Genomic DNA, 10,492 nt, shown 5'->3' on the forward strand with positions numbered 1-10,492 from the left:
TGCGCAGGGAGGGGGAGGGGGGGGGGTATTTGGGGATTTTAACCCCCCCCCCCTCTCCTTGGAAGATTTTTCAACATCAAGTTCCATGAACAATAGAGTACTAATTATATAAAAGTGCAAATAACTTGACTTTTCTTTCAAATTTTTGCGCCTTCCACATCTTTTGAAACCCCCTCCCTCCTTTAAATCTACAATACTTTGTTATATCAAAAATCTCTATTGATATACTTGTATGTGAAATTTATTTTCCACTCTAAATGTAAACGCAGAACTAGACGATTTAATTTTTATGCTTATTCCAGAATTCAGCCAACATTCCCGAATTAAGTATTAGAATATCTTAATTTTAAAAGTTAATCCACTTGTATTCAGGATTACTATGATGATGATTTCCACTTCCATTAGTATACATTTTAACCCTCCGTCTGACAGATATTTTTATACCTTCAGTCTGACTGATGGGTCTGACCAGACCCCTATGCATTTACGTGTATTTTTACGCATTTTCGTGTGAATTAGAACTGTATTCAGGTTCATTTCTATACAAACCAGTTATATTTAATTTCTTACATTTCTTACTTGTCATGGCATATGATTTTCTGAAATCTTGTAAAAGTAAAGATATTACACGGAAAAAATGGGAATAAAAAAAAACCAATAAGGTTTTTGTGCGTTTTTTTAATTTTATTTTATAGAAACGTATACTAATTTACGAAAAGAGATTTTTCATGAAATATGATCTGAACATTTTTATGAGATTGTCGTTGTAATGTTTATGCTAGCAAAACACATGTATTGAACCTTTGAATGCTTTTGGCAAACTATAAATATGCAAAACTGATGGTAAAAACCATAAAAGGTCTGGCGGGATCCATCAGTCAGACGGAGGGTTAATTCCAACAAAGTTGAACATCACTTCATTACTCTGTGAAGACGATAAGTTGACTCTACACAGAACTTTTACGGTTTGTTGTTTAGATTGTCGTATAGTTTATAGGCGATTTAGACGGCGATTACACTCATCAAGCCATTTTTTGGTATCGGCAGCACTTTTTTCATCAAAAATTAGTGTTTCATCAACACACGAAATTCATTTTTTTCCATTTTTTTCACAATAACAAAAGTAGCTTCACTCAAAATGCAATATCTCACAAACTAATAATCAGACAGCTGTCAAATTTATACACGTATCTTTTGAAGGTTGGTACTAACTGAAAATGGTATGGATTTAATTCTAGTGGCGCCCTCTCATAGAAACGATACGAACTTTTCAGCCGATCTGTTGTTAGCGTGCATTAATGGAGCGATTAAAGATCGAAATCGCTGTGAAAGGGCCTTACATGGAGTACATCAACTACGGTTATAATTAACGGTTTAGGGCTCAAGTTACTTGCCCATCCACCTTTTTCATCTAATTTGGTCTCTACGAACTATTATCTGTTCCCAAACCTCAAGTCATTTATGAGAAATCGTTGTGAGTTTCGTTTTGGAATTTCAGACCACTACTTCCGGGACCTGATATCGACACCTGTATAGTCAGAGTAAGTTTGTATGGCCATGAACTGATATGACCTATAAATTTAGAACATGTTTTCCGTTCTCCACGAATCGGAGTAAGGGAGCTGTTTCGAACCACTTCTCGAAACCTTTCACAAGTCTTGTGGATTTTTGTGCTCTAGAAATGGACATTTAGAAGATCTTAGATGTGTGCGACTAAAACGGCATGACAGTAAACGTTACGAAATGTAACACAATAACCTTCTCTCTCGGTCGCAGTACTTTTTTTTCAGAATTGGCTGCGTTTTGCTTGCTAGAGCCCTATATCCTTGTCACCAAGCTGGTAGATAAAGGTTCTAAAATGTGTCGTTTCAGTATTTTAGGAGAGTTCAATACAATGAAATCGAAACTGACAACAATCACTACCATCACAACATTGCACCGTCACCGATGGGTTTTGTTTGTTTGTTTGTATTGATCAACGATGAGTTTCATCTTTATATTCTTTTTATGGATTCAATCATGAGGTTGAATTTCTCTTATCGATCTGCTAGATAAGAGAAATTGAACCTCGTGATTAAGGTATTTCCCTTTTGCTGAGCAGCAGGTGACAAAGCATTAGCATTTGTTATCATTAGCATTAGAGATCGAGATTATTGGAACAGGTGGCGAAGCGGTGCTAAAATAAGTGAGCTTTTTTTCAATAATCATTATAAAATTTGGTTCGATTATAACCGATCTTAAGAAAAGTAAGTCCAAAATTGATTGATTTCAGATACTAAATCGATCTTGGAAATGAGAACTGGATGAAATTATCGACCAATTAGTTTACTTTCTGCTATCAGTAAACATGTTGAAAAAAAAAATACTTTGTTGAGAATGATGTCTCATATTAATAAGAATTTAATTTTTTTACCAGAGCAGTTTGGGTTTCGTCATGAAAATTGTACTGATCCACTTGTAAGAGTAACGAACATGATAAAAGCAAATAAATCTTTTGGGTTATCCCCTGGAGTTGCTCTTCTAGACATAGAAAAAGCATTCGACAATGTTTGGAACAAAGGTTTAATAGCAAAAATGTATGATTTCCAATTTCTATTTATTTGATCAAAATGATTAAAAATTATTTAACTGATCGTACTCTTCAGGTTAGTTATTAAAATTGTAAATATGAATTGTTACCCGTACGAGCAGGTGTTCCGCAGGGTTCGAGCGTAGCTCCATTCTTGTATAATATTTTCACTTCTGATCTTCCAAATCTACTCGTTGGTTGTCAGAAATCGCTGTTCTTTGACGACACAAGTCTGTTAGCCACAGGTAGAAATCTAAGAGTGATCTGCAGTCGCCTACAAAGAAGTTTAAATATTTTCAGTGATTATCTGTCAAAATGGAAAATTAAACCAAATGCAGCAAAAACGCAATAGTTATCTTTCCTCATAAGTCAGGAGCTTCTTTTCTTAAACCAAACAATAATCACATTATCAAATTGAATGGCTTGGAATTGACATGGTCTGATCAAGCTAAATACTTAGGTTTAACGTATGACAAAAAACTCACTTTCAAGGATCACATTGAAGGAATCCAGGCAAAGTGTAATAAATATATTAAATGTTTATATCCTCTTATAAACAGACATTCTAAGCTCTGTCTAAAAAACAAATTGTTAATTTATAAACAAATTTTCAGACCAGCCATGCTTTATGCAGTACCAATTTGGTCAAGTTGTTGTTCCACCAGGAAGAAAACGCTTCAAAGGATTCAGAATAAAATTCTGAAAATGATTTTGAAGCGTCCTCCCTGGTTTAGTACAAATGAGTTACACAGACTCACAAATATAGAACCATTAGCGGCCCTTACACGATCATTAAAAGTGTCATTACTAAAAAGTAATGACACTTTTAATGATCGTGTAAGGTCCACGAGATCAGTAATGACACGAGTAATGATGGAATTCCGGATTTTCCATCATTACCAACATTATTTCTTCTTCTTATTTTTTTTGTGGAAGTGCTAAATATCTTTAGAACAATACGCGAAAAAATGACAAAGTATAGATTTAAATTATTTACATTTCATTAACCTTAACGTTTCAATGCAAATCAAATTTATTTTCAGTTAAACGAAAATAAAAATATTGCTATTTCTATTGCTGGATAGAGATGGTCGGGTATAGAAATTCTTATACCCGAACCCGACCCGTACCCGAGTGATCAGCAAAAAAATTTACCCGTACCCGACCCGTACCCGATCAAAAATTAAAAAAAAATACCCGTACCCGACCCGTACCCGATCAATAATTTAAAAAAATTACCCGAACCCGACCCGTACCCGATAAAAAATAAAAAATTTTACTCGTACCCGGTTAAAAATTACCTGTACCCGTACCCGACCCGAATGAGTAGTAAAAAGTTTACCAAAATTCAGGATGGAAGTGTTTTAGATATCGAGCCGTATCAGGCTCTAGTTGGTTAGTAAAATACATTAAAATGCTTGTTTACATTTAAAAATATAAATACACTGTGAAGCATGAATACAGGGTCCGCCATGTAACTTTTTTTTAAACATGCAATAAAACACATTCGGTTCATTCGATTTCAAGATTTATTTTTTTCATATTAAAGTACAATCCTTCCGGTTAATTGTGGAATATAATTTCATTCAAATGGCTGCCTCGGCTGGCCTTGCAGTACGCCATACGGTCGGTCCAGTTTTTTAGTACATTTTCGATTGTATGCAGCTTTATTTCAGCTATGGATGGACGAATGTTATCCTTCAAGGCTTGAATTTTCTCTGGCTTGTCCACATAACACTTATCTTTGAAAGCTCCCCAAAGATAATAGTCTAACGGCGTCAAATCACAGCTCCGAGGCGGCCAAACAACATTCGAATTTCGACTGATAATTGGATCTTCGAGGACTGTGCTCGGAGCGCCGTCTTGTTGGAACCAAATGGTGTTCAAGTCTTCCTCTTCAAGTAACAGGATCGCTAATCATGGTGCGGTAGCTCTCGCCATTGACCGTGGCGACGGCTCCTGCCTCATTTACGAAGATAAATGGGCCAATGATGCACCAAACCGTCACTCTCTGAAGATGCATCGGCTTCTCCACGATAACGTGCGGGTTTTCCGTCCCCCAGATGCGACAATTTTGCTTATTAACAGACCCGCCGAGATGAAAATGTGCCTCATCCGAGAAGATGATTTTTTTGCACACATTCCGCAACATTACTATGATTTTCAAAGTAAAACTGCACTATTTTCACGCGTTTCTCAAGCGTATACACAACCATTTTCGTTCAGCGGAAAGATACAACTAAGTTTCTGTCAAATCAAAAGTGACATTGAGGTTACTAATGTCGAAATAACCGCTAGTTCAAAAATAAATGTTAGATGGCGGGCCCTGTAGATTTCCAATGTCTTTGGTACTTTATACTAATTTACAAATGTCAACAAAAGGGAGTAATATCTACTCGAATTTTTCGAGAAGCATATTTACCCAATATGTCGTAATACCCGTTGTATTCAATTTTGGGTAGGTATGGTTTTTACGGAACAGTGTAACTTTTGATTCGATTCTTTAGAGCCACAGGTAAGCGTGCTCATTATCTTGACATACAAATAAAAATTCACATTCAAATCACTTGAAAAATCACGTAAAATGGTTCCTAATGTCAAATTGAATATTATACGTGACGAAAATTAATGTTATGCGAGCATCCCCTAAAATGAATAGAGTATCATCAGTTCGTTTACGTGTACTGACCAAACATCAAACAATGTACGTGTATTCCCGGTGTGAAAAAATCAATTTTGAAAATGGTGAACAGTGAGTACTTCAAGTAGTAGTTTGAACATTCGCAGGAATTTTTTTTTGGTTACAATTTGTTACTACAAAGCAAAATGAATTATGATTTTGATTTAAATTTATCTGTCAACTGTGCCCGTTTTGTAAGCCTCACAAACCCACACCCACTATGTTAATTGAACTTCTTTGCCACCTCCGGTGGAACCCTCAACGAGTGAGCAGGGTGAAAATTTGAGTATTTCGCGAGAAAAGATTTTCACCCGTACTTTTGCGACTCCACGTTGTCACGTATCGAGATTTTCACTTGTAGTCCAATGAAAAGAAACGAAAATTAACTGGCAATATAGCCCAACTTGCTGTGCCATTAATCGGAGTCATTTCAAGTGAAGTGACACCACCCAGAAGTGAAGAATAAGAAGAACTTCTATGCAGATTTTCTGAAATAAATGTTCATGTTTTTATGGTAAAAATCCTAATGTCTTATATGAAAATTTTGAAAATCTCCAACCAATATTTAAAATAACAGTTTTCTTGTATCTGAATGTGATACTACACTACATTTTATATATAAATCACATAATTTTTACTGGATTGTGCATTAAACAGCTTTAATATGGCAGTCCATTAAAACCTACGTGAAAAGTAGATTCCTTCCGCAACATCTTAGAGCTAAGGCAATGTGTCTTATTAAATATGTTATAAACAAAGTAGGGCGGGAAATATTCACATAACTTTTCACGTAACTATGATTGATCGCTTTTTTTAATGAAGAAAAGAAATGTTTTTTTTCTGGAAATGTCAAAACCCCTTGAATCAAATTGTTTATTTTTCGGAAGAACTGTTTTTCAATAAAAAATTCTCGTCAACGTGTAAACATATTTATGTGAAGTACAAATGGTCGGGTAATCGATCAGAAAAAAAAATTTACCCGTACCCGAGTGATCAGTAAATTTTTTTACCCGTACCCGACCCGTACCCGAGTGAGCAGTGAAATTTTTTACCCGTACCCGACCCGTACCCGATTGAAAATAAAAACCCGATACCCGACCATCTCTATTGCTGGAGTAGTTACAAATACTCATCATCAATAATGAACGTGTAATGCTAAAAAGTAATGATGTACAGTAATGCAGTAATGACGAGCGTTTGAGCAGAAGTGTCATTACTTAGTAATGACACTTTTAATGATCGTGTAAGGGCCGCTATTAGATGAAATGTCACATAATATTATAAGCAAATTCCGACAAAAATCGATGCAATCTTCAATTGAATCGATTCGCTCTCTGTATTAGTAAATAAGTTAGTATATAAGTTCCTTTTCCATATTACACAATACAAGTAGGTTTAGAATTTTCCCTACACAAAAATCTCAGAATTGCGGAAGCAAATGATGTCCTCATGGTAATAACCAAATCATGTATATAATAGGGCTGAAAGGTCACCACTTTTGGCTGAACACCCAATTTTAATAATAAGATTTAATAATTTATGTTTAACTCATATTCCAATAAATATTCATTTAAAAAAATAAAAATTCGAAAAAATGGATGAAAGAAACATTGTAAGTTCTTTGATGTGAATATGTCTTACCTTATTTTGTAGCACCTTATCAAAATTCGCTTTGCGGAAAAATGGGTAGAATTTAATCGTGAATATCTCCAGTTATACTATACGCAACAGCATAATTCTTTCTCCATGCTATCAGCAATGTGATTAGCTATTTGTGATTATATTTTCAACATCACTGTCTATTTTTTTCTCGCATTTGGACGGTTTTGGGGTTCAACTGGACGAGTATAAAAAGTAAACCATAGTCTAAAATTGATCATTTCTTCTAATGTGTTGGCCGGAACTGGATGTCGTGGTGAGGGCCGTCAACAAGACCTTCTGTTTGGTGCAGAGAAACGTTTAGATTGGATTCTGGACACTTATTATAGAACTGAATTATAAATTCGTATTCCCGTCCTTCAGTTATGTCTGTGGCATAACCTACCCGTTTTTTTAGTAGCTGTTGTCGAGTACCAAACTGGCAGACGCATTTGAACTAAAAGTATCGTAGCACTAGCTAACTTTGTAATTGTTTTATGTTTACGAAAGTAGTACTAAAATTGGGTAACTTATTATGTAAATGAATAAGCAAAGTAATACACTCATATTTGGTTAAGAGAAAAAGTCATTATTTGTAAGATTAGCTTTTTTCAAAGTGACTGCTAATAGCACGAAGACTTTTGTCCTTCGCAGCCATGCGTGTATTGAAGCATTAAACTCCGCGTCTCCCCAGAACCCAACTGGATTACAACCGGTTACACGCGATATTTATACCAGCCTTCAAATCAACGCGATTTCTTCAAATTCATGCAGCAGATAAACACGGTGCTGAACCTAAATAATCACCAGAAACTGCCTCGTCATGCTGGTCTAATCTTCAACGTTCCAAAAAGAGAATCTATAAATATGCGAATCTCTCATTTGAAATGGCTAGTACAGTTACTGCTTTCGAAAAATTCACTTCTGATACAGAGCACCACGCGGATTCTTGTTTTCAACAAGAAAACCAAACTATACGTTATGGAAGTCCTGGATGTGATTACGGGTCTGGCCATAGTAGCTTCTCTCATTTATCTGTACGTGGCGAGATTGCAAACATACTGGGCCCGGAGAAATGTTCCGCACTTGAAGCCGGAATTTTTCTACGGAAACACCAAAACCCTGGACCGCACGGAACAGATTGGATTGTTATTTGCGCGTTTCTACAAAGAGCTGAAAGGTTTGGGCCCAATCGCAGGAGTGTACATGTACGCCAAACCGGTTGCGGTAGTGACCGATTTGGACCTGGTTCGCAACATAATGGTGAAAGATTTCCAGTACTTCACGGATCGAGGGATGTACTTCAATGAAATACCAGATCCACTGTCAGCTCACATGTTCAGTTTACCCGGAGCCAAGTGGAAGGAGCTGAGACAGAAACTGACGCCCACGTTCACTTCCGGGAAGATGAAAATGATGTTTGGAACAATTATGGCAGCGGCAAAACAGTTTAACGATTTTCTAGGTGAAAAAGTCGAACAAGAAGCTGAGATTGAGTTGAAGGATCTGCTGGCTCGTTTCACAACGGATGTGATTGGAATGTGTGCGTTCGGAATCGAGTGCAACACAATGAAGGATCCTGAAGCTCTGTTCCGTACAATGGGAAAAAAGTTTTTTGATGATCAGCGAGGTCAAATAAAAAATGTGCTTCATAATTTTGCACCGAAGCTAGCGAAAAAACTGGGTGTAAGAGTAGTTGATAAAGATGTGGCAGACTTTTTCCTCGGTGCGGTTCGCGAAACCATCGACTTCAGACTAAAGAACAATATTAAGAGGAATGATTTTATGGATTTACTAATTCAGATGAGAAATCCCGATGAGAAGAAAAGCGGCGAAGGACTGTTGTCGTTCAATGAAATTGCTGCACAGGCGTGGGTTTTCTACATCGCTGGATTTGAAACCAGTTCGACATTGCTAACTTGGACACTGTACGAACTGTCGTTGAATCAGGACGTTCAAGAAAAGGGTCGCCAACATGTTTTGGATGTTTTGTCCAAACATGATGACCAAATAACGTACGAATCTGTGAACGATATGACATATTTGGAAAACATTTTGAATGGTGAGATCAGTGCATTTTGAAATTATTAGAAATTATTTTAAATATTAAAAAATATATTTTCAGAGGGTCTTCGCAAATATCCCCCGGTACCGGTTCACTTCCGCGAAGCTGTCAAAGACTACCAGGTACCAAACACAAAAATCGTCATCGAAGCCGGCACTCGAGTCATTATTCCCGTGTTCGGAATCCAAAACGACCCAGAAGTGTTTCCAGATCCAGAACGGTTTGATCCGGATCGATACAATCCTGCACAGGTAAAGGAAAGACATCCATTTGCGTGGACCCCATTCGGGGAGGGTCCCCGCGTTTGCATCGGTCTTCGGTTTGGAATGCTGCAGGCTAAAATAGGTTTGATCCATCTGCTGAAGAACTATAGATTTTCCATCGGTGAAAAGTGCAAAGTTCCAATTGGTTATCATGTAGAGAGCATCACTCTGGGACCGAAAGAAGGGCTATGGTTGAATGTGCAAAAAGTTTGAGAAAGAGGACACCGTTTTTCAAATGAAACATATAAATTAACAATATCTTTCTCTAGTGGTTGATATATTAACGGTATTTCAACATAATCAAACATGATTAATTTATGTTGTGATTTAATATAAATATGGACAATAAGTTTTAATTCAAAAATTAACCGATTGTAAACGATAGGAACCAATAGAAATAGTGACAACCAGGACAAAATAAACCACTTATAATATTAAAAAGGGTAATATCTAGCATAGGTACATTGAAATTGAAAACATAATCAGCAGTATTAATGGTACTGTTTGGTTTGATAGTTTTTCGTGCTAAGTTCTATTAGTAATCAAATAAAAAAAAACCAATGAGCGAATATTTTCAGTTAGTTTTATTTGTTTCGGTTATAATTGTAAATAATTCTTTTTCTTATTATAATGAAAACAATACCGTGAAAAAAGGTAAAAAAGGCAAAAAAGGTTTTAGGGAAAATAAAACTACAACAATATGACAAATAGTTTGAGAAAGAAGTAGGGTAACAGAGATATTTTGGCCCACTTTAGGATTAATTTTATGTTGACCCACTTTGTAAAAATATCCACCAAATGATGTAATATCTTTGAAAACCCCTTCCGCAATAGGTAATTAAATGTGATTAGCTTCAAATTGATGCAACCTGGGTTACTTAACACCGGTTAAATCCATCTAAAGTTTGTAAGGTGGTCCAAAATATATGAAGTAGCTAAAATACCTCTGTTACCCTATGCAGTCAAACACACACACACACACTTCATTGAATGTACTTGTATATAAATACTCACACATACACGCACTCATATACACGGAGAACCCTCCGATCATAAAATTGCGATATCGCAGTTTTTGATTTTTGCGATAGTTGATTCTACTAATTTCTTTTTGATTCAACCAATATGGTTTTTGGTTTGCATATATTCAAGTGGTTAAAAAATGTGTTGTTTTGAATGCAGTAAAATGCCGGAGACAGCTGAAAGCAAAACTATAATCGTAACGGAAAATCGACAATTTTTTTAGTTAAAATCTGTTCGCGTCGCTTCAAAATGTC

The 10,492-nt window shown here is 36.1% G+C and overlaps 1 protein-coding gene across 1 annotated transcript; it reads left to right on the forward strand.

Moving 5' to 3' along the window:
• Nucleotides 1-7,575: 7,575 nt before the first annotated feature.
• On the forward strand, nt 7,576-10,156 carry LOC131431438 (probable cytochrome P450 6a14). The gene is made up of 2 exons (XM_058597150.1): nt 7,576-8,949; nt 9,013-10,156. The coding sequence occupies exons 1-2, from the start codon at nt 7,656-7,658 to the stop codon at nt 9,426-9,428; spliced, it is 1,710 nt and encodes a 569-aa protein (XP_058453133.1). The 5' UTR covers nt 7,576-7,655; the 3' UTR covers nt 9,429-10,156.
• Nucleotides 10,157-10,492: the final 336 nt, after the last annotated feature.

This window comes from Malaya genurostris, chromosome 2 (genome assembly GCF_030247185.1).
Source record: "Malaya genurostris strain Urasoe2022 chromosome 2, Malgen_1.1, whole genome shotgun sequence".
Taxonomy (NCBI): domain Eukaryota; kingdom Metazoa; phylum Arthropoda; class Insecta; order Diptera; family Culicidae; genus Malaya; species Malaya genurostris.

Excerpts from the sequence above, each read along its gene's own strand:
- LOC131431438 (XM_058597150.1), top strand. The coding sequence starts at position 7,656 with ATGCAGCAGATAAACACGGTGCTGAACCTAAATAATCACCAGAAACTG. Across the intron at positions 8,950-9,012 it reads TTTGGAAAACATTTTGAATG|AGGGTCTTCGCAAATATCCC; the intron begins GTGAGATCAGTG and ends ATATATTTTCAG.